Source organism: Chelon labrosus, assembly GCF_963514085.1.
Source record: "Chelon labrosus genome assembly, chromosome: 6".
NCBI lineage: Eukaryota > Metazoa > Chordata > Actinopteri > Mugiliformes > Mugilidae > Chelon > Chelon labrosus.
The window spans coordinates 5055253-5079430 of record NC_140342.1 but is presented as its reverse complement, the minus strand read 5'-3'; the positions used below and the strand labels follow the sequence as shown (position 1 = coordinate 5079430).

At 40.8% G+C, this 24178-nt stretch overlaps 1 protein-coding gene across 4 annotated transcripts; it reads right to left on the bottom strand.

The window, feature by feature from the left end:
* Window positions 1-2442: 2442 nt before the first annotated feature.
* On the bottom strand, window positions 2443-23639 carry LOC311489825 (E3 ubiquitin-protein ligase MARCHF6-like). Of its 4 annotated transcripts, none has more exons than XM_084547119.1 (26): window positions 23502-23639; window positions 22364-22463; window positions 22082-22155; window positions 21815-21958; window positions 20547-20619; window positions 19769-19949; window positions 18492-18741; window positions 18143-18204; window positions 17199-17231; window positions 16539-16590; window positions 16309-16367; window positions 16150-16230; window positions 15759-15827; window positions 15530-15604; window positions 15170-15304; window positions 14932-15051; window positions 13084-13184; window positions 12804-12941; window positions 12412-12610; window positions 12246-12315; window positions 11947-12128; window positions 11705-11839; window positions 11006-11095; window positions 10712-10844; window positions 9602-9737; window positions 2443-7941 (listed from the first exon to the last, which is right to left on the bottom strand). In XM_084547119.1, exons 1-26 carry the CDS (start codon window positions 23518-23520, stop codon window positions 7857-7859), a joined length of 2796 nt encoding a protein of 931 aa, XP_084403245.1. In that variant the 5' UTR covers window positions 23521-23639; the 3' UTR covers window positions 2443-7856. The 4 variants fall into 4 exon arrangements, with proteins under 4 accessions (XP_084403245.1, XP_084403246.1, XP_084403243.1 ...); XM_084547120.1 differs by having other exon boundaries at window positions 15170-15301; XM_084547117.1 differs by having other exon boundaries at window positions 15170-15604.
* Between the last annotated feature and the right edge of the window lie 539 nt (window positions 23640-24178).

The following is a 24178-nucleotide window of genomic DNA, read 5'->3' as shown; positions in this document are numbered from 1 at the left end:
GCAAAATAGCACTGCAGAAAGTAAATTAGGCAGAAGGTTTAAAATACTTGCATGCCACTGGACATGAAGTCATAATGGGAAGTTTAAAAGCTCCTGACTACCTGAAGTGAAAGGTACCTACAATTCGAGGAAGTCTAACTTATGTCTACAGACTGGAGACCGGAAGACCACCTGGACAGACCGGGCCATCCCTAGCAACATGTCACTGACCTGATGATGACCAAAAACTCAAACTTGAACATCCAACTCACCAGGGATAAGGATAAGACCTCTGTCCTGTGGTGGAGTCAGCCAGAATGGAATCATGTTTTAGGGGAGATTACATTTTATGTTGTCTGGAAGGGTCAAACTGAGGTCCTGCCAATTTTAGCGAATTGTTGTGGAGCAACTATTGGCTTAGGAAACTCAGGCTGAACCATCAGCATCTGAGTAAAACATATACTAACTTGCTAGTTCATTGGGTACACAAGTGAAAATAAATGCACTCTTTAATATAACTTCCCTGCACTAAATCTTAGCTTCATGACATTTATGGTACTCAGCATTTGTTTTGAATAGCTGAGAGGGCTGTTGATTCAGCATGATTGTACTTCAAATCTGAACTGCAGGAGTTGCCATTGTAAGCAGCAATAACCCACCTTTCCTCCACATAAATGTAGATTATACACCGATCAGGCATAACATTATTACCATCCTAATATTGTGTAGGTCTCCCTTGTGCCTCCAAAACAGTTGTGACTCATCAGAGAATGGACATGGGCCTTCTGAGGGTGTCCTGTGGTGTCTGGCAACAGAATGTTGTTAGTGGGGGCCTTTGGGTCCTATGGGTTGAGGGGAGGGGCCTCTGTGGATCATCCCACAGATACTTGATCAGTGAATTTGGAGGCCAGGTCAACACCTTGTGCTGTTCTTCATGGTCTTTCATGTTGTTCCTAAATGTTTTTTGTGTGTGTGTCAGGCTGCATCCTGCTGGGGATGGCTGCTGCCATCAATGAGTGTCATTGCTATGGGGTGGGAGTGCTTGGTCTGGTCTAGGTGGGTGCTACATGTCTAAGTAACATCCACATGAATGCAAAGTCCAAAAGTTTCCCAGCAGAACATTGAATTGTCACAAGATGGTCAGTTGTTATTCACTTCTCCTGTCAGTGTCCATAATGTTGGGGCTGGTTGGCGTAAATAGACCAGGCAGTTGAAACATACACACACCTCTTGACTAAGTTGAAGATATTTCTGACAAACCTAGGTGGAGGGAAGTCTGTCTCTAAGATAGGTCCAGCAGGTGTTGCAGGATGATGAAGTGCTACTGTATACACACAGGGGATTACATGTGTATAATGTACTTGAAAATCCTATCATTAGATTTACAGGTCTTAGTTTATCTTGATAGCCTGTTCGATGTGTGGTGCTCAGAGAAGGAACATCACCACAACCTTCAGAAGGCCCTACAACACGTTTGAGAAAATCGACTGTTAGTGAAAGTTAAGTCTGGCAACACAGGCCACACATGAAAACATGTGGGAATGGAATTCAGGCTTCAAAGAACAAGAACAATGTATGGCTACCATAATGTCAATCTCAAGTCAGAGGAGCACAGTGATGCAGCTGAACTTTCGGGCTTTCTCTTGCCCAAGACCAGTGACTCAGGAAGTGCCCCGAATTCTGCTCTAGTCTTTCTGCCTTTCAACATTTTGAGATCAGAATTTAACTAACTTCAGTATTTTTTCCCAAGTGATTCCTGTGACTAGTTTGTGAATCAGTCTGCTTTACACGGAGTCAGTCAGATCAGGTATACCATACTGTTAAGGATTAACTCCCTAAGTATGTCACCAGTCCACTGGTGATGCCAAGTATGTCAGACTGCTAAGGTTTGCCAAAAATGATGGCACAGTTCACACTGACCCAACATACAAGGCATAGCATTTATCTGAAATCTTGCCTTTCACTTCCAAGAAGGTAAAATAATTTCCTGTAGATGTAAAACAAACTCATGTGCAAAGTAGCAACCTGTGCCAGAGAAAAGACTTTTTGACAGTAATCTCTCTGGAGCTCCTTAAAAGGCGCTTACTACATGATTTGATCGCCATAAAAAAAGTTGATCCCTTTGTGCTTGTGATAATGGAGCACAGTTTGGAAGAATCAGGTTCAGTTTGACAGGGGAAAATCTTGTTTCCGCTGCATATCCTCCTAATCTGTACTCGGACTAACTGTTAAGACTGTGCATTAGCAGAAAGGTAATTGGCTTTAGCAGGAATAACTCCATGGCCTGTTTGCCAGAGAGGCACTTACAGCTGTACCAGACATGAGCCCAAATTAGATCTGGGATTTTATCAAAAACTATGACTGAACTGGGTGTTTGATGTTGTTTTAAGTGATGTCATATTGATATTGGACATTTTAGATAAACAGACAGGGACGTGTGACACTGTATTCTGTATTTGGTTGTGGAGGTATATTTACCTTGTGATTTACAAGGAAAAAAAGTGAAGATGACATTTATGCATGCGCGCTGTCTGCAGCATGAAGAAGAAACTGCACTCAAGGAATCTTTCCAGCTATTTATTGTCGTTCCATAGGACTGAACCAACATTTAAGAACACACCTTTATGTTACAGTACATGCCAATGCTTTGTTTGCACATATAAAAATAGAAATCATTTGCTTCTAGAAATTGAAATTCAACACCAAAATTCAAAGTGTCCCTGCTCAGTTCACAGATACTAAAAGGTCACTGTATAGCATCATATATAAAGTGAGCGTTCCACTCAGCAGCAGCAGCAGCAGCACTGCGACTGTCGTAATTCACAATCCATTCCAACAAAAAAAGCAGTTTATATTTATTAAACTCCTAATAATTCAGTGTGAAAAAAACAATGCAAACCTTCTTTTAAAAAATACTGACATCTCTCAGTCTCAATGGGGGGGGGGGGGGATTATAAACATACTAATCAAGCTGTGATGACTGTTAACAATGGATTCTGAAATGATTGCAGACTGTGGTATAAAGTGCAGCACATCACAACATTTGCATGAAAAAATAATAAAATAAAAACATGACCATTATTTGAACTTTTCTTATAGGACTGTGGAAGCCATCAGAACATTTTCACTGGCAACAAGAAGTATTTAAAGAACGGCTGGGGCTTGTTTCTCTCAGGAAAAGAACTCCCTTTGAACTTTTTAAATCTTTCATTTCATTAACTGGTTCTAGTACTGGGCCTTCTGACAACTAAATCTTTGAAATGTGAGATGAGGGACTTTTGACATTTTACTACAGTAGCAGAACAGAGGGCACAATGTGGTCACACAAGTGAGACACTGGGAGCACAACACCTGGATTTCACATTCACATGCACACAGTGCTTCTGGGACTACAGGTGTAGTACAAAGTGAAATGGGACATTTTGGGGAAACCTGCTTCTTCACGTTCTTGCTACAAGTTATACGAGTACACTTCCTACAGTCTTGAGGCAGACAGGCAGGCGACGGTCAGTGACCTACTTCCAGTATGTGACCATGTCAGTCTATAAAACAGACGAGATGTAACACGATAATAGTTAGCTTCACAGATGCTGGGAGGTGGTTCATTGGGACAGTCCTTCGAGCTGCTTCCAGTCTTTGCCTCGCTGCATGTTGACCAAACAGACACAATCGTGTCTAAATCACAGCAGCAAAGCAGAGTTTAAGTATTCACAGAAAGTTGAACTACCTCCTTAAACTGTACATTTGTAAACTAAAGTTAAATTGAAACACTAAATGACCGTTAGAGTGATTATTTCTCTATCGTGCTGTGTTTCTACAGGCAGTCCAGTGTTTGCTGGTTTACACCGTGCTCACTTCATGCACATCTATACCGAGCATGCAGAGGTACGACGACTGTTGGTGTACATCAATATTTAGTTTTTCTCTGGTCCCCTGTTGGTCATCAGCCTGATCCTGACATATTTAGTGAATATTCAAGTTATTACTTGAGGACACTGTGCCGAGTCAGTTGGCTCTAAACTCAGAACATCAGCTCAAAGACCTGGCCCAGCAGTGAGAAGGTAGATACTTGATTTTAAAGAGTCTTTTTGAGTCAGTTTCAGCTCAACAGCGCATGAGAAATTGAAATGTTCCTTCCAGGGTAAAGAGCATGTTAATTCATCACGGGTCAAAACTATTCCAGTATCTTTTTCTCCCCGAGTCTAAATTGGTCAAGCTCATGTTAGCGTTGTTATTTCTGTTAGTTATGCAACAGTTTTCCTTCGTACTGGTGAAATTATTGACTAACAACTAACTGATGAACAACTTTGCAGCGCAAACTTGCCGTATACTTTAGTTGGCAAAACTGAAGGAGTATCGAGCCCAACAACTGCCTTAGCTCATCAAGCTGCAGCATCCCATGATGCCCCAACAAAAAGACTATCCTGTCACCTACTTTTCTCGACTCGTACAACAACTACATGTTCGGTGATGATGATGGACAGGACGACAGAGCGTAACTGTGAGGATGGTGAAGTGTTGCGACAATAAAGCAAGCAATAAATTCCACAATTCATTTTGAAGACCGAATCAAACGCAGGACAGTCGGTTTAAAACACACCGCTTCAGATACCATTGTTTGCATAAGTCTGTTCCCGACCCACTGCCATCACGCAGGTGAGAGAGCTATGATTGGTCAGGAAATCGGCATGCAGTTTGTCATTTAACACAAAAGAATGTATGAGCATATCCCCAAATCTGTCCAGTTACTGATAATAAGATGAGACGTGTCACGACATGACTGACAGAGCCAGAGCACCGCAGAGGGTACAAGTAAACATGGAAGCTGGAGGAAATCCAGTATTTATCCCGTAGTCTGTGCTCTCATTACAGGAACAAGCTGGCCCTGGCAGGCAGTTGTTAGTTTAAAAAGGTTTTGGCTTAGTTCACATTGAGAGTCACATTTACCAGCGTAAATCAGTGTTTTGTTGTTTATATAATTTTCTTCAGCCGTTGTTTCCTGAGCATTGAGAATGCAGACAGGTATTGGTGACTACAAGCCGGTTCACAGTCATTTCTTATGTTCAGAATAAATATTTCAAGACATAAGTTAATCTAAAGAGTGTAACACAAGCACATTTTAAAGGGAGGCTGTTAGTCCAATTTGTCCCGTCCACAGTAAACCTGCTAATTCATAAATGGTCTCCCTGGTTTGAACCTCCATCCAGCCTGACTATGCTTTTTGTAGAAGGGTTACTGTATTGCCGATAAAACAAACGGGTGTTTTCTTGAACTAAACCAGTGAGAGGAAGATAAAGGAAAGCACTGAGAAGAGCAGCAATGGTTTGTTGCAGTAGTGTACTGATCATTGGGCATACTGAGAAAAACCCCGGTGGTCCTTCACATCAGTGGCCCAGTGGACTGTCAATAAATCCATATAGTTGTTTTACCAGCACTGTCTCTCTCTTTAATGGCTCTCTCGATGTGAGAGCATTATGTGTGTGTTCTGGGACTTAGCTCACCGTAAATCAGCCTTCTATATGGTCTACAGTACGTGATCAAAATTCTATCCCAGCAAAACCCAGATTTTCTGACATTTTTAAAGTATATACAGCAGGTGAAATAAGTATTGATCACCAAGGTTCTCAGTAAATAAGTTTCTAAAGGTGCTACTGACACGAAATCTTCATCGGATGTCAGTAACAGTGTAACAGCCCATGCAATCCACACATGCAAACCATAGACGCCCATAAGTTATGTATAATAATGTGAAATGACACAGGGGAAAAGTGTTGAACACATGAAGAAAGGGAGATGCAAAAAAGCATGGAAAGAGGCAAGACACTAGCTGAAATCTACCAGTCAGGGCCACGTGTCTAGAGCTTCGGAAAGACCGCGAACTAGCAGGTAGAACTGTTTCAAAGAAAACAATAAGTAACGCACTCAACCGCTGTGGCCTGTATGAACGTTCACGTTTAAAGTTTGGTGTACAACATTTGGACAAGCCTGTGAAATACTGGGAGAATATAGTCTGCTCAGGTGACACACTCTTTGGATGCCATAATGCCCGCCATGTTTGGAGGTCAAATGGCACTGCACATCACCCCAAAACCACCACACCAACAGTGAAGTTTGGAGGTGGGGACATCATGGGGTGGGGCTGTCTTTCAGCATATGGCACGTGCAAACTTCTTATCATTAAAGGAAGGAATAATGGCAAAGTGTACCCAGACATTCTTGATTAAAAATCTGCTGCCATCTACCAGGATGATGAGGATGGAACAAGGGTGGTCATTTCAGCAAGGCCATGATCCTAAACACACAGCCAAGGAAACTCTCAATTGGTTTCTGAGAATCTACGGAAAGAACTAAAGGTCGGAGTTCACAGAAGAGGCCCATGGAGCGTTTAAGATTTGAAGAGTGTTCGTGTGGAAGAATGGGCCAAATGTACACCTGAGCAATGAGACTAGTTTCTCCACGCAGGAGGCATCTTGAAGCGGTCATTACCAATAAAGGCTTTTATACGAAGTGTTAAATACATTTCAGCAAGTTTTTTCAATACTGTGTCATTTCACATTATTATACATAGCTTAATTTATGGACATCTATGGTTTGATTTCTTTGCATGTGTGGATTACTTGGGTTGTTACCAACATACAGTAAAAATGTCATGTCAATAGCACCTTTAGAAATGTATCTACTGAGGACAAAAAGTGATTTGTTCCATATGTATTTTACCCGCTGTAAATAAGCAGTTTAACCTCACAAACAGTTTATCTTCTTTGGCTGGCATGCTTGTGTGTGCTTTGCTGCTCAGTAGGATATTTGCCAGTTTTAGTGTTTTAAGGATAAAGGCATTAGCAAAAACAACTTGAAACGCTGCCGTTTATGCCAAAAAAATATGATTCAAATGTTAAAAAAGACACAGCTGAAACTGACTTTTTGACTTTTTCCAGGTTGAGGACCTCGCCTCGCACGAAAGTGTATTCACTTTGATATAAAACAAGTGGAACCAAAAAAATAAAATAAAAACTCAGGAGGGTAGAACACAGCCCAGTTGTTAAAACTCACAATGAAAAAAAGGAAACCTGTTCTAGGCAGGGGCAAAAAAAATAAAATAAAATAAAAATATCCTCTCCTTCTATTTTCCTACATCTTTAGTTCAAAGGAATCCTCAGAGTACTATCTAGCTCACTCCAGAAATATAACACTAAAAATCAATGAAAACTCCTCTAATAAAAACATCTAAAAAGAAAAAAAAATCTGATTGCTACATCTTCTATGTCCCTCCTTATCACTGACAACCTAAATTTAATTAAAGGTGTCATTTGAGAAAAAAAAAAAAAACAGCAACGAGAACAATAACACAGAGGCCTTCCCATGACTTTCCAAATATCTCCTCCATAGTTCGGAATAGGGTCTGTGAGACCTAGACAGCATTTCACAAAAAACATCCTAAGGGAAGCACAGTCTGAGGTAAAAGCAACGCTCAACTGACTTGACCAAACCGTAGAAAAATAAAGTAAAACATCAGCTGTGTTGGGGATAAAACATGGACACAGTTAACAGGACAGACAGTCAGGGAGTTTCAGCCATGCCGACAGTATTTGCAGGTATTCAAGGTTTAGCAACGTTGTTCAGAGATTCTAATTTTCCCTCTGAGAGTCTTGACTGTTTTTTTGTCTTCACTCTTCTACATATACGTCTCCCAAGCTGTGACTGTGGTAGATGTAGGTGAATAAAAGGACTAGGCTGCAGTAAACAGTTTAAAGGTTGTGTTTGAACCTGACAGCCACAAAGCGAGAAAACTAAAAGGTTTCACCGCAGGGGCCAACGGTGGCTCCTGGTGACGTGCAGGATGAGTCAGCTCCACTGATCCCTCGTCAGCGGTGTCGGCTCTATGAGGGGGTGCTGTAAGAGGAGGTGGGCGTGCTCCTGCCTGTCTTACGTTCGTAGTTCACCAACCTCTGCCCAACCAGGTACCTGGAGGAGGAAAGGAAAACAACATAGTTCACCAATATTGAAGGAACAGAAGTTCATACCACTAAAAGTATGACACCTCACATGCTGATAAGTCTTATTTGTCACTGTGAAGAACGTTCACTTGTACCAGGTGAGTTTTTAAAGCTAAGCTAAGTTCTATTTCCTGAACGGCAAATAGAAGGACATATGTTTGGGGTTACTATTCATTTGGAAGACCCATTTGCTTTAACTTCCTGGCTGACGTCCTGACATGTTGCTTAAGTAAATCAACATAATCTCCCTTCCTCATGATCAGTTGCTCCTGCAGCAACACCACAGTCATTGTACAGTCATTGTAGTCACAGTTCCATATTTGTTGTATGAGACTAGTGGATCTTTGTCCCTTTGTACAGCAGCTTCTGCCTTGCTGGGCAGCCTTTAAAGGTAGGTCAATACAAGACTCATTAGGCTGTGAACAGAATATATTTGTGTGTTTCTTTCAGTGTCTTCACCAGGTCCTTTGCTGCTGTTCTGGGATTGATTTGTACTTTTTGTCTCTAGCAGAGAATACATGTCTCCTGCATGGTCCCATTGTGTTTGTACTTGTAGCGTTTTGTTTGTATAGACAACCTTGGTAACTTCAGGCATTTCAAAATGACTCCCAAGGATGAATGAGACAAGTGGAGGACCAGAGTCTTTTTTTGCTTCTAAGGTTTCCTGTCCGATTTCTTTTGGTTTTACCACGATATCACACAAAGAGGAACTGAGTTTGGAGTTCAATCAGCCTAGAAGAAGCTTTTTAAGACACAACATGCATTTCTGGAATTTTCTAAGCTGTTTAAAGGCATAGTCAACTGAGAGTATGCACACCCTTGACACACTGATATTGTGCAATAGTGAATTATAAGGCAAATAATCAATATTCTAACAAACTTGACTACAGTTAGTTAACATGTAATCTGATGTTAAAAAAAATAACTCCTGCTTTTAATGGTCAGGTCAGTTATAAATATGTTGCACTTGTCATAAGGGATTTTTTATTTCTTATCTTATTTTCTTTTTTATATGGACTGACATTTGGGGTTTCTTTTTAATAAAATGTTGTTACTAAAACTGAACATTAAGTTCCTGGTCTGTTACTACAGGAAGTATGGCCAAAGGAGAGCTTTTGAAAACGTATTTTTCAAATTTGAAAATCTATTTTTCAAAATTAATAAGAATTTCTATCTTTCTGATAGAAATCCTTCAGTAAAGCAATTCTTATAGTCTTTCTACACATTAATAGACATAATACTTTTCTAAAAGCTCATTTTAAGTTACTCAAAATTGCTATCCTCACTCTGGGCTGCAGACAGTGAGTTCTGGCTACTGTGATTGATAACCAGCGAACTTTCAGTGCATATGTTACAGCTAGCACTCAGATCATGTCACAAAAAAAGCTGAACTATGTGGAATTACCTGTAATAATACCCTCATACTCATCCACTGTTGCCAGCTAATAAATAAACTATGCTTTTTAAAAAGGCTTTTATGAAATACTGACCAATACTGACTGACATCAAACCAGTTTTTACATTTTTACCACTGACTGTAATAACTGGTAAACAGGTAGACTGGGGTCAAACAGAACTTGTGGTTTTCATATGAAAGTTCACACTGGAAATGTTCTGGGTCTACTGACTTGTCATTTTTGATGTGTTCGTAGAGACGTTTGAACTGTCGTATCTGAAAGAACAGAATGGCCAGCAGCATGACTACCATCAGCAGAAACGGATAGATTCTCCTGTCCACCAGTATCTGCATCTCTGGCTGCACTCCTGCAAAGAATGAGAGACAAAGAGAAAGTAAGCACAGCAACAGAATCTGCTCTTCATGAGTGCGTTTGTCAGCGATGTCCTGGCCTTAGGAACTGATGAACCCAAGTAGAGAGGGTGACAGCAGATGGGGATAGCAAAAAGCAAATAATTTGGCACGATTCAGGGAAGACAAATACAATCAGCTACACTTTGGTTTCAACAACAGCTCAAATGTTTATTCCCACAAGGGCTTGGAAGTCCTAATTGACTACTTGTTTAAATGCAGCTCTTGTCCAAGTCAACATCAAAAACACTGAATTGGTGCCGTAGGTAGGCTTTGCATAAAAAGCATTTCCCAAATGAGCCCTGTGTCCAAATTAGTGAAGCTCTGCATGCATTCTTATGTTGGCAATTACCAAGAGAAAATAGGTAACAAATAAAAGCTGATGTTTAGTAGCACAAAATTACACATTAAGGATAAATTGTAAATTTTCCTGGTTTACTACTGCTTCAGTTTGGATGATACCATGTAATATTATGTATAAGTTCAGACCTGGCTTATCGTGTTAAAACAACAAAGTTACACAGCTGTAAACCTGCTGCTCTGTAAGGTAAAATGACTGTTTTTCTCAATGGAGTCTGGTGGCTTTTTGAAGCTGACACCGTCCACAGCAGTTCACTGTTTGGCTTCCATACTGGGACTATTGTCGGCTTTGGTGTTTCTAAGAAATACAATGTCTGTCCAGGCAAGGCTGCAAAATTGATTATTTAGTTAATAAATCCTTTTGTTTATTTCCCACTAACCAATGATAGTGTCCATCACAAGACATTATTTTTATGCTGCTTTTATGCAATTGAATTTCAATGGCAATGACGGAAAAGCTTCCGTCTATCATAAACACTTTTCCTCCACTATCTTAAAACCTTATGCTTGTTGTCACATAAATAAGGTCCCAGAAAGTGACCATGCTGAACATAGACGCATTCAAACTTACCCAGCAGTGGTGTAACACCTTTAGAGATGGTGTAGGGCACACAGAGAGACAGCAGCAGGACACAGATGACTGGGGCAGCCAGCCTTCGCACAATGAAATGGAGGTCGATATTTCTGATACCGTTGGCATACACCTGGAGGAGAGAGCGATACTGATATGTCTCCCTTCATTCCTATGCAGCTCAGTTGATATTCTCCTCAATTATAAACTAAATTTGGAAAGCATATGCATCAAGTAACAGTGTTTCTGTTTTGTTCTTGTTGACTGAATTAACTTAAACAGTTTGAGGCTCACCTGCTCAATGACAGTCTTGAGCCACCACTGAGGGCCCATCAGTGTTATAGCAGCAATGATTTTAGCATGAAGAACGCCCAAGGCCCAGTCCTGCGCACACACAGAGCAGTAGTAAAAATACAATCAAATTTCATCTGTCCAGTTTTATAGTGACGTGCACACCTCCTTAAGAAGGCACAAAATTCAGATTTTCTTTTTTTAGATTAGATATTACAAAATATTACAGAAGTTATTTTAATTTAAAGAAATATGCCACTGGTCTCAAGTGGTAAATGTAGCAAGAAAATCAAATAAATAACTGATATTGCTCAGGAAATGTCAACATAAATCAAAAAGATCTGACATGATGGATAGAGTTTAAGTACATGCCATTCCTGAATCTTCACATTAGAAATCTCTCTGCAGTCTCGCAAGACTGGTTTTACATGATAAATCTTGCGAGATTAGCCCATGTAAGTGAGATCTAAAACGTGACGGAAGCTCCAACTCCGAGAGCACTGTCAGGCCTGGAAGCTGATTGGATTTAAAATGTGAAACTAGACGTAAAGTATTGCAGAAATACACCAACCTGTATGTAAATTTGTTTTCGAAACTGAAAAATCTCTAAATGAAGAGATACTGAATCGATTCAGGAAATCAGCAGTGATAGCCAGGCCTAATATGTATAGTTTAATCTCTCATATACACACACAGACCTACCTGCCAGGGGTAGAAGAGAGGCGTCTGGTCCAGGGGGACTCTGAGAGGAGCAACAATGACCAGCTCAAACAGCAGACCCAACAGCAGAGGAATCACCCCAGCTAACATCACAGCTACCACCACGGTCTTAAGGATCTGTTCTCAACAAGACATCACATCCACCCCAAGCAGATACACATTAAAATACAACATATCACACAGGGGGCTATAGTTTTTCCACTGGCTGACCACAATAACATTACCATCAGAGTCCACTCGTTGACTTTGAACATGATGACCGTCCGTCCCTGTGGCATCCAGGAGAGCATCACTGTGGCTGCTCGAATGGCCAGCCAGCAGACATACAGACCACTGGCTGCTGTGTACAGCTCATGAACCATAGCGCTGCCCATCCAGAAGGACATCATCCAACGACCAACACACACTGTGCGACGGGAAGAGGACAGAGTAAGGTGGAGAGACGTAAAAAAAGGGCCACATCTATAACTGAGATAAGGGAAGTGGAAAGGTAAAACGCAGACGATGCCTGCTCGTGGCTTACCTGGCAACGTAAGGCAGATCAGACTAGCTAACAACAGCGTCACACACATCAAGACAATCAGCAGGACGATCTAAAACAAAAAGACACACAAAACGACAATTTTTAATATGATGACAGGCGAAATTGCTGTGGCTCTGATATGATTAACTGTGCAGTTGTCAGTCACCTTCAGAGGGAAGTTGATGGGCCTGTGGTACGGCCGGAATCCAACTGGACCACCCTGCTGTAGGATGGCTTGATGGGCCGCATGAAGCCCCTCCCCTAGACCAGGGATGCGGTTGTTGTTGTTATTGTGGTGACCGGGTGGGTTATTTGGCTGATTGTCATCGTCTTCGTAGTCCCCCAGCAGGTATGAATGAAGGTCACTGTGGGACAGCCATTTGAGCAATTATTTTTCTTTCATTACTCTGTTTATGACTCTGACAAGTAAACCAAATGATAAAGATGAAGACTGCCATAAAAAGAAAGTAAACTAATGTATACATTGTACCTGTTTATTTAAAATAATAAGTGTTTGTTCTATTGTGTGTTTGTGTGTGTGTGCATTTTCAGCCTTACAGGACGTATCCAGCTGTGAATGTCCAGGCGTGGACGAGGCGTTTGAGCCACTGGCGAGTGTGGCCCTGCTCCAGCAACGCCGGCAGAACAACCTGGAGTAACAGCAGCTCCAATGACAGCTCGCTGACCGGGGCATCGCTGCACAAGCAGAATTCACGTTCACTTTATAATATACATGTCAATACAGATAGTAGCTCACTATCACTAGGAGCTTTCTGTTTCGGTTATATCTCACATCATCTTTAGCTTTCCGTGAGTGGATGGTGTTTATTTAGCGTACCTGTAAAGCATGACATTGTAGGGAAGGAAGGTCGGAAAGAGGAGTTTAATGATTCTGATAGGTAGCCAGAGCATCAGCAGGACTATGGAGCCAAACACCACCTGGAAATAAACACAGGCAAAAAAAAACTATCACACACCAACATTAGCTGACTTGCTAAATATCCCTTAAAGAGAAATACAGGGTCAAATTACAAATGACAAACATATGTTGTTAATATAAGTGTTCAGATCAACCGATACAAGAGGATGTCTGACATTACACTGAGAGAAAAATGGTAAATTCTTCCTAGTATCCCTGGTTCTAGCCATCCACAATATTTCTACATGGAAATGTCAGGACTGCTTGTCATGTTTACGCTAAATTAGAGTGTTCAAAACATGCTGTGTACCGTCCCTAAAAGGTGCCTGCAGCGCCACCAACCTGCAACTAATTTAACCAGTTGACATGTGTGCTTGCAGTTGAGTCAGCACAAGTAATCCTAGTTTTAGCAGCTAATACTAGTTCGAAATAGGTCGACTCGTCGACTTTACTGCTGTGCCATGACGCTTAAACAGGAAGTTTATGATAACATTTCAATAGCAACATGGAGAAGAGAGGTGAGTAGCCCAGTGGGTCATTGCAGCAAACTAGCAACGGTTCATCAAGTGTTTGGAATTACTTCACTAAAGATGAAGCTTATTCTAATGTGACATGCAGAACATGTAAGTGAACTGAACTACAACAAATGTACTACTGCAATGCACACTCATCTGAAAAGGCATCTGCTAATGCTAGCAGAGGAACGGTGTGTTGGCTATGGACAACAGTATCCCCTGTTTAAGCTTCAATTACCTTGCAGAAAAGCCTCCGTAGCTTCTTTTGTGTGAGACACTTCAGGTCAAGAATATAGATTTCATTGTTGCAAAGCGTTACTTTCTACTGTGTTTTTATGTGTGACGTCACTGACTAGTTGACTCAACTTTCACCAGATATTAGTCGACTTTAAAAAAAAAATCCGCCGTTCAACCCCTATTAACAACTCCATGTCTTCGGTCAATCAAGAGCTCTACTTTCTTTTAAGAGTGTGAAATGTCAGAATAATAGTAAAGGGAAAGATTTATTTCATTTATTTATTGCTTTTATTTCTTTTATCACAGCCACAGTTAGTATTTGGTCACGCTGCATTTTACCAGTTTAACTTGTGTCAACCACTTTGGGTAACCTTCCAAAGGTTTCTTACAATCAGATGCAGGAATTTTGGTCCATTCTTCCTAACAGAGCTGGATTTGGAGGACCCATTTGCAACCAAGCTTTAAATTCCTGGCTGACGTCTTGACATTTTTCTTAAATAAAGCCACATAACCTCCCTTACTCATGATGCCATCTATTGCCTGAAGTGCACCAGTCCCTCCTGCAGCAAAGCATCACCACCATCTGCCACTTAAGTGCAGTATTTTAGTTGGAAAATACCTGTGCTCTATTGGTAACTAGCCTTTCAGATGGCTTTGGTTTTATTTGTGCGGGCCGTGACATATCTAAGATTTCTGCTTCCACATAAAATTTGAGAAATGAATTAAATTTTATTAAAGGGATCAAAGCCTTTGCATTGGGAACAGATTAAGCAAAAAATAACTCATATCTGTGAAGTCTGAGCACATCACTGTAGTTTAATGAGAACTATTAACAAAAAGTATGCTTGTTTGATTTATGTGCTTAAATCCATTTGTTTTGTTTTTGAAAATGTGTGTATTTCCCTTGACATGACGTGAAAACACCTGTATTTAGTATTAAACAGAAACGTGAGTTTTGTTGTTTCTTTATTCTCAGAGTCTGGCTAAGAATAAAGCAGGAGGATATTTGACTAACCACAGAGAGTATAAACCTCCGGAGGTGTCGGTAGATGGGGAGGTGGATCATCTCCTGGACTGGGTTGAAGTCTGGATCATTCAAGTTCCTCAGGAACCACAGCACACCTGGCCGAAGCACCTTCACACAGACACGATACATCTTAAGACTTTACATACCATGCTTCGTGAGTTTTTTTCTTTTTCCTTTTATTTTACATGAATGTGACTTGATGGTGACCTCTTTGATTTTCATTTACCTCTCTGAGCAGAAGGATGAAGGAGGCGAAGTAAAAGACGTAGACCATACCAACCAGCCAGTGGAGGAACATGGTGGTACCAGGAGCGGTGTCAAAACTCTGCTCCCTGTCCTTCAGTGTTGCATCAAACATCTCCTGTAATAAAGAAAAGGATTTCTTTTTTAATACAAATGGACAAATCACTGTATGTTTTAAGAAATTAGTGCAGTTATTAGTAGCATTTTGTTTCTTGATCAAATTTGCACACACATCATCATCATCATCATCATCACGACTGAATTCTGTTTGGTTAGTCATTACAGGCCAGTATGTGGCCGTGCCAAAGAGATCAACTGACTTCACTCTGCATGTTTGCCTTACCAGTGAACAAATATCGAGCCACCAACCACAAATCAGCGGGAACAAGCCTATCTCCATGACAACCAGCAGGGACACCTGCATCATATAAAAAACGCTTGCAATTTAGTTGCTGTTTTCATGCAATTATAATTTTCCTAATTACTGTTTCCACCGAGCTTTGCTAGTCTGATAAACACAAAATAAGAAGAAATTACTGAGAATACATCAGAGCTGCTTCTCTCTAGCTTACCTTGACGACGATGTAGCAGACACCCAGGAGGCGTCTGGATCGCTGGAACTTCACTAAAGAAGCCAATGCCTAAAGAAGGCACAGTTAAGGACTAATAGGACACATATAATTTGACATAAGCAGGCGAGAGTCCTAGTCAAACTCAGTACCATCAAAAGTAAGATTTATTCTAGATAAAGTACACAGACCTTTTATACGTCACTAATAGGTAATGTAAAACTGCAAGACAAAATCAGATTCATAATAATAGACAAACGTTATATACATTTTAAATATAAACTATACTGTATATAACACATCTGAACACAAATTACATAACTCATTCAACAGCTACACACTATGGCCACAGGGCATCCTTTATAACATGTCATTTGTAATATGTAGAGGATACATGGCAGACAATGAGCGCTCCAGCCAGGAGGATGTACCCCAGGACGGTGGTGATGAGGCCATCAAAGTGTGAAGCTTTGACCTGCATCATCAAATACATTCCATCAATGCAGGCCAAACTTAAATATTGCTGCGGAATTCAAAGAGTACAAGCACTTACATAGTCCTCGAAGCCCAGTCCAACCACTGAGAAATGGCCAATGTGATATGGGCAAAAAGCTAGAGGAACAAAAACAGTCTCATGTTAAAGCTCATAGTATAGTGAAGTTTAAGAGGGACTGTCTCAGACTTTCCATGACAACCATGTTTAAACTGTGTAAGGGCTAACTCTTGGTAGCATAAGACACAGAAAGCCTCAAATCTAATCCATGTAGATTGAGTTTGATTTACCAAAGACCAGGATGAAGAGTGTGTTGAGAGACACCACCCAGAAGACATGCTCCTAGACAAAACACACAACAAGAGCCTCTGTTAATATAAGACATTTGTGGAAATACAGCTGCATTGAAGGTTAGGGGTGTATTATGCCACCTTTTCAAATGAACTATGGAATTAATTTGAAAGCCTAATACTTCTGTAATTTTCCTGAAAAACATTCCAAAACAACATCATTGTACTTCATATCACTCCATGTTAATGTTTCAGTGAGTGATTTCTAAGGGCTTTCTCTTCTGGAGGAATCAGTAAGCAGTCAGGTGAGGTTGTACAAATAATGTGGCACCAACCATTTCCATTGCATTCTGTTGTGTTGCCATTGCCTCACTAGAGTAGCAGGCAGGCAGGTGAATCCTCAGTTATGTTGTAGAATAGGGCAGCTGATTTTTAAAAGGTTTCATCTTTGGTAGTGATTTCACAAGGCAAAATACTTCAAATTGCTTGTTGCAATTGAAGACTGTAACTTCTGATTTCAGACAGGCCATATTTTTTTAACGTCCAAATATAAGTTTTAATGTTGAAAGGAAGGACAAACCATTTTAATTCATAAACTTCTGGTGATTCATATTTGAAACTGTGTAAGGGAGTAGCATCAGAAAGAGAGTGTATATTTACCAGGAAAACTAGAGAACCATCCAGTCCTAGCATCTGCAACACAAATAGAGGGCTATGTTATAATCAACTCTTAAAAAGACATGTGACACCTGCTAATAAAAGGAAGAAAACATTTATTGATTCTACCGCAGGTCAGCTACAAACAGAATCCCTAGAGGCAGGAATTAAGACGACTATGTATGCACACTACACACTTCCTCTCATGTAGGCCTTTAGCCCAGATTTCTCTGCCGTCTGACTGGTACCCTCCTTAAGGTTGAATTATGCTTCCGCGTAGTGATCACGCAATGGTCACGCAATGGCCACGCAATGGCCACGCAGTTGCTTGGACGCAGTGTGAGACCGTGATGGTTCTGCGTGGGGTTTACGTGTCGAAATGCATGCCACACCGGTAGAGGGCGCTATGGTTTTTTGTGACCGACCGACCGACACTCTTGTGACTATCTCGCCTCGTTATTTACCTTCCGGCTTTTGCCGTAGTCACAGTGAACGATGGACACCGAGACAGAGAGACTGGCGTTGGAGCTCCAAATTATTCAAGCAGAGGAAGAAATACTTCTATCGCAAATTAGGACACGACAAAGGAGACAATTATGTTTATGAGTGGAAACCGGAAAAGCGGTCTCCAGCGGATGTAGTTAGCGGACCAATCACAGCCAATGCCGCTGCGTTGCTGCTGCGTTGCTGCTGCGTTGCTGCTGCGTTGCTGTTGCGTCGCCTCGACGCGCGTCGAGGATTTTTGGGAGGTGCGCGTCTGGCCCTTGCGTAGGACGCACGGGGGTCCGCAAGGACGCAATAGGTCCGTAATAGGTCCGTACGCACGGACGCGCTGTGTCAACGCGGAAGCATAATTTCGGCTTTACACTTCACTCTTTTAGCATCATGCCCTAGCTACATCACACCACTTTATAGAGCACAAAGAATAAAAAAATAGAGTTTCCTACCCTTTCCCAGGTCAGCTCTTCCGCTGCACGGTCCCACTCCAGGGCATTCCAGTTCAAATCTTCTGGAAAGCAGACACAACATTGACTGTAAGGAACAACCACTATGTCCTGTGAAAGCATTCTTTCATGGTTCCATTGCTATGTAATGTTGGATTGGAAAAGAAAGTTCACACAAATCTTCACATGTACTCAGTCTTCTTGAAGCAATAATTTACCAGCCACATAAACACAACAATACAACAGCTGTATACCCAAAAAGAAGACTGTCACTTCCCTTCAGTTGAGCTGTGAGTATTTTCTCCTATTTCAAAATGAACCAAACTTCACCACTGTTTTAATGATGACTGACCTTGCCCTGCATTATTGGCATCAATAGCATCTTCTTCCCTGCCTTCCTCATCCTCCTCCTCCTCATCATCATCATCATCCTCCCCATCGTCATCATTTTCATCATCATCCAGTTCAGCCTCCTCTCCGTTGTTGCCGGCTTCATGAGGGTTGGCCGGTGCCAGCCTGTCTGGAGCGACGTCTGCAGGGTTCTGGGCAGCTGCGGCATCTGCAGCAGCCTGTGCGTTGACGGCACCGTTACCACCTGGACCCTGCAGAGCCATGACATAACCAGAATTTATGTGGCGGTAGTATACTTCCACCACTCAAGTTGCATTTTCTATCCAGACTCGTGTACAAAACGTGTACAAACTACTGCCGCCTGCTGGTATGAAGTGTAATTTGCTGGCGAATAACATTGGTGTCAGTAGCCAACAACTTTTATTGCAACCTTTTCATACAAATGCAGTTGAATTGAGGCGACGTCACAGTCAGCCTTCATTGGTGGTCGTTCTCTGATGTCAGTTAGGTGCATTCGTAACTTCAAAAGTTACTATTTTTACAAGAATATAAACGACTGATGTAAAGATTCATTACATTTTGCAGTGACTGTCCTGGTTATTATTCAGGGAGGGGAAGTAGAGAAGGTGGACTCCTAACAGACTTTTGTGTGAAATTCTGTCATAAATTGTGTCATAAATTCTTGAGTAATTGTCAAAAATTGTTGACTGCTAGGTCATAGTGAGCTTGACATTTTGTTTTTATCCGTTTTTATTTGCTCATTAATCACACTTAGTTTTGCTTGGCTTTGTTTTTGGTAGTAACCAAGCACAGCTTGGCGTTTAATTCCTTAAACTTACAACATGAGGAAAAAAATACATCAGTACCCGCTTTGTCATTTGAAAAGATAATTCAGTCCTGAAATGCATTTCTCATTCAAAAAAAGACATGTGAGAACTGATCAAAGCACTTGTCGGTATCTGTAACTGTCTTTCTTCTTTGTCTAACATTACTCACCATTCAAAAAACAACGACTTTTAATCAAACCACTTGTGGTAAAAAAAAATGTCCAGTTTTAAGTAACTTTACTTTAAGAGTAAACAAGCAAACTAAAAAAAAGTGGGAGCATTACGTAATTCTAAACGGCAACCACTGATCCACTCTGCCAACTATGCCAGAGTGGATCAGTGGTAAAATCCAAGGCAAAGTTGATAGGCTTTAGTACATCATTATATGTCCCACTCCAGAAAAAAAAAACAAGAAAAACAAGGGACCTATTTATTCATAAACTGTGCTCACCTCATTTGCAGGTGCAGGGCCGTTGGGTTGGTTGGGAACCAGAGGAGGTTGATTCTGCTCTAACCACTGAGGGGCACCACCATGGACAATTTGTTCTCTGAGCCACACCAGGCTGATGAAGGCACACAGCGTGCACGTGACCACAAAACAGCCCTGGAGGCAGTCAGCAAGCAGGTTTTGCCTGCAAGGAAGAGACATTGTGTTGTTTCCCCGCTGTATTTTAACAACCACTCCAATGATTACAACTTTACAGGCAGCTGAACAAAGAGACAAAAATAACACCTAAATGGAAGGAGTTAATTAGAAAATAACACATTTTGACCTCTAAAGACATTTGAACCACCAACAATTATTTAGACCAGTGAATCCCAACCAGGGGTATTTGCCAGAGGTCACAGTTAAACTAATTTCAGAGTCACTCCTAGACCCTACGTGTTACAGCCGTGTATGAAAACTGGTTAAAATGCGAATCACAGAGTGTAAATAATGATGACACCTCCCCAGAAATATCAAGGTTGCCAATAGACAGACCATTATTATACATTAACTGTGGCAAAAACAATGTAAATGTATAGGTGGTCTCTATGAAAGTGTGATGGAGTTTATCTGACAGGGCTGTGGAGTTATGTCGGATGAACATGTTGGAAACCACTGATTCTAACAACTCAAGTCTACATGACATGAAGTTCACGCTATATGGAAACACACAAAGACAAACAATATAAAGCAATATGACAGGTATGAAAAGGAAGGGCCAAGACCAAGACCAGAGACTTACGTTGATAGCATATCTAATGGCAGGGTAAGGAGAGAGCTCACGGAGCCAGTAAATAAACACTTGTAGATACGACCTGTGAGGAAAGCAGACATAGAAAACTGCATCACTCTCAACACCACGAGAATCGTTTTACCCAACGCATACCAACGCGTGTTATATTGCATATTTATTGCAGAACTAACACATTTATTTTGAGCATGAGTGATAAATTTAACCTTGGACAGAAAACTGACAGGCAGTCAATTCTAAGGACTTGTGGCAAGTCAGGTTATTAGGCAAACCAGCTCTTGATAAGCGAGCGCAGAAATTAAGACACTGTTGCAAGCTGACCTAGAGTGTCCTTGGATGTTTCCCGTTGCTACGTGCCTTAACTGTCAAAAAGGTTTCCAATTATAAGTGTTTGCCAGAAGTGTCAAACTAAGACAGTGCAAGCTTAGTTAAATTATTCAGTCATTTGTGGATGAAAACTGAGGATGACTAATTATTTTTGATTAATCATTTGGTATAGGAAACATCAAAAAGGCTGAGAATCTCACAGTTGCAACTTTGTTAAACCCAAGATGATGGCTTCTGGGTTTTGTCTGATCAAAGGTTTGAAAATCCAATGGTTTTTTGTTTCAGACTGGATTTTTCACTTTTTTTAAAGAAAGTAGAACTTGTAGAACTACTTAAAACATTAAAACATTGTAACTACTGTTTACTGTTTACATTTGCACTTTAGTCACTTTACTTATACAGTGTGTTTACATTCTCCATGGACATCTTGGATAGTCATAACATTTATGGCATGGTAACGTATATATTTTGTATTTTCTATCTTGTTCTATTTCTGTTTTTCTTTTGCTCCTTAAAATGTCTGTACTTGCACGTTAAGCTGCTCACTTGTGCCTTAAATTGCCCCCTGGAGAAAAATAAAGTTTTCTGAATCTGTATGACATACATCTAACATACAATGTGAGAAACATGTCGGGGGTATGTGCGATATGAAGATTACCGATGATTACATTTTGTCTTATTTATTCAATGGAAAGAAAATTCACTGGCAACAGTTACTGTTATCTGTGTGTTTTAATGCCTGTTTCTAAAACTGCCATTCTGTCATCACGGTTCCAGCTTCTTAAATATGAGGATTGCTGCTTCGCTTTGTCATTTTTCTCTCTTTTTTTGAAATATTATTGACCGAATCAAAGACTAATCAAATGACAAAGAAAACAACTGTCAGATTTAGGGATAATAAAAGTAAGTATAAGCTGCAAGATGTGACTTACATGCTGTGAGAGGTACCACACCTAACCAGGCAAATGCCACCAGTGTGTAGTGGAACCAGTATCTGATGGCTGTTCCAATACTGGTGACTAGCCCAGCAAAGATATCCTGCACGGGCAGGCGAGACGGCATGTCTGGAGAGTAGACTGATCAAAAGAGTTATGCGGAAGTTGAGAGAAAGAGACAGCTACAATTAATCACAGGAGCTCAAAACAACTGAATGCACTGCTAATGTAGTGAACTGAGTCACTGGAAAACGAGGGACTTACTTGGTGTAAATGCAAACCGGTGCTTGCATAATTCACAGTATTCTTTTCTGCTGTGTTTTAACCACTGCAGTAAGCTGTAAAAACAATGGCAAACAGGAGGAGTTTACTCTTTATGTACAATGAAACTTGCACTCTGTCTTCTTTCATGACCTTGTGAGCACTTGCTGGCCTCCCGAAAATGTGTGTGTGTGATCTAGGTATACTAAAGACTTAACATTAAAGGCAACAGAAACTGAATCGCAACAATGCTTCAGTCATTGATTTTCTCACTGTTGGACCTACCATTCCTGGTGGATAAATTTGATGCTGCCAGTGCAAACACAAGGGTGGTAGAGCGGTTTGTCCTGGGTCCCCTCTGACCGACATACCCGACAAATGTCCGCTGTAAAAGCAACACACAACAACTTAAGCTGGCCCAGCCTTGGGTCCTGCAACATTCCATATGATTAACCGTGAAATCCATTTCTTCTCTTTTCATTTCTTAATCCACACTTAGTGGCACGTCATAGACATGAATTTAAAAACAATTACAACTGCAAGCAAACGTTCTGCAGAACATTCTTGTGATGAGCCAGGATTTGAGGATCTGATACATTTGTGATGATTTTAGTACTGTAAGTGATTGTAGTGAACAAAACAGGACATGTCGGACTAGGGCAAACTATAATCCTTGGATTACCTGTGTCACTGGAAGATTTAAATAAAGTGACTATACTTAGCCCAGGATGCAGGGGCATGACTCCAGTAAGGAAACCCCGAGTCCTTTTTAGTAACTATATCACTGCCTACTGTTATATGTGTTAGATCTGTGGACAGTAGCTACAACTATCTGATTCGTGCTCAGATCAAATGTATTGGGTAGTTATGTAACATAACATCTGTCCAAGAATAAAGTCAACTCCATTCTTTGTAGAGTATCTTGAATATACGCGCATAAAAGAACCGTATCAGCTCGCAGCGCTGACTGGTCGACATGTAAACGTAGCTTGTTATGATACAATACGTAATGCTGGCATAACGGTTACGTTAGCTATATTTATTACACGCTTCACTTGTAACTTGATAATTAGCTACTGTATGTGTGGCTCAATTTATAAAATATCTTCCTTTACAACGTCTATGATTGCCACCACAATTCGAGTGCTGTTCATAAATGTTTGTGTCAGCAAAACGGCAACTGGTGTTATTTACAACAGCTGATGGCTAACGGGTGTAAGCTAGCTGGCTAGCCAACGCTAATTGGCTAGCGGTTTCTTTAATGCTAGTGAAACTGTTAGTTTGAAAGAAAAACCTGAAATACTTCGTTGCCTCTGTCTGTATTTAATAGTGGCTTACGCTGTGACACATGCAATTGTGTTAAGAGTGGGATTTAACAACCGAACGTTAACAATTAGGGTAATCAAGTTTCAACATTAGCTACCTTCCTCAGCGGTGTCCATCTTGACTGGCTGCTAAAGCAGCCCTGCTCCACAAGAGTCCGGTTAGTCAACAGTATGCAGCGATGACCGCTAGCTATCTATGTGTAAACATTTCAGGTTAGTTTTTACTTCAAGCTGCGATTGTGGTTGACGTCAGCGCACGTATCAAAATGATGTAAAGCTTGTTTTACTTCATGGTTGTCAGCTAGCGGTCAGGACATTCTCATAGCAACAACACGTGATTATGCGCCATTTTCACCACTAGATGTCACCCAAGCGCAATGAGCCGGCTTGATGGCTTTTATTAACACAGTGCAGAAGTTTTTACTAAAATTCAGACAAAATAACGGAGTCAGATTTCTGACTTTTATGAGTACATTTATCAGTCTGTGCCTAAAAAGGTTGGCATGCTGTCACATATTGTATAAACAATGCAATTTGATCAGCATCTTCCACACATAGCCATAGGTTATCCAACCATTAGACTCACACCTATTAGGACTTTAATTTTCTCAAGTCATCATCATTTACATGTTCTTCGATCACTGGTCTGGTGTTGAGCATCACACATCTCAAATATGAACCGTCTTCTGGTCTTCTGCTTAGTTCATTGATATCCAAGTGAAGACTGGGACCAACTGACTTTAACACAAGTGTAGCCAGTAACTTTGTCTTTTTT

Coding starts and splice junctions, on each gene's coding strand:
- LOC311489825 (XM_084547117.1), bottom strand. Junction 19,950..20,546: donor CCATTAGATATGCTATCAAC/GTAAGTCTCTGG, acceptor TCTTCCTTGCAG/GCAAAACCTGCTTGCTGACT. Junction 12,129..12,245: donor GATCTGCCTTACGTTGCCAG/GTAAGCCACGAG, acceptor CCCGTCGCACAG/TGTGTGTTGGTCGTTGGATG.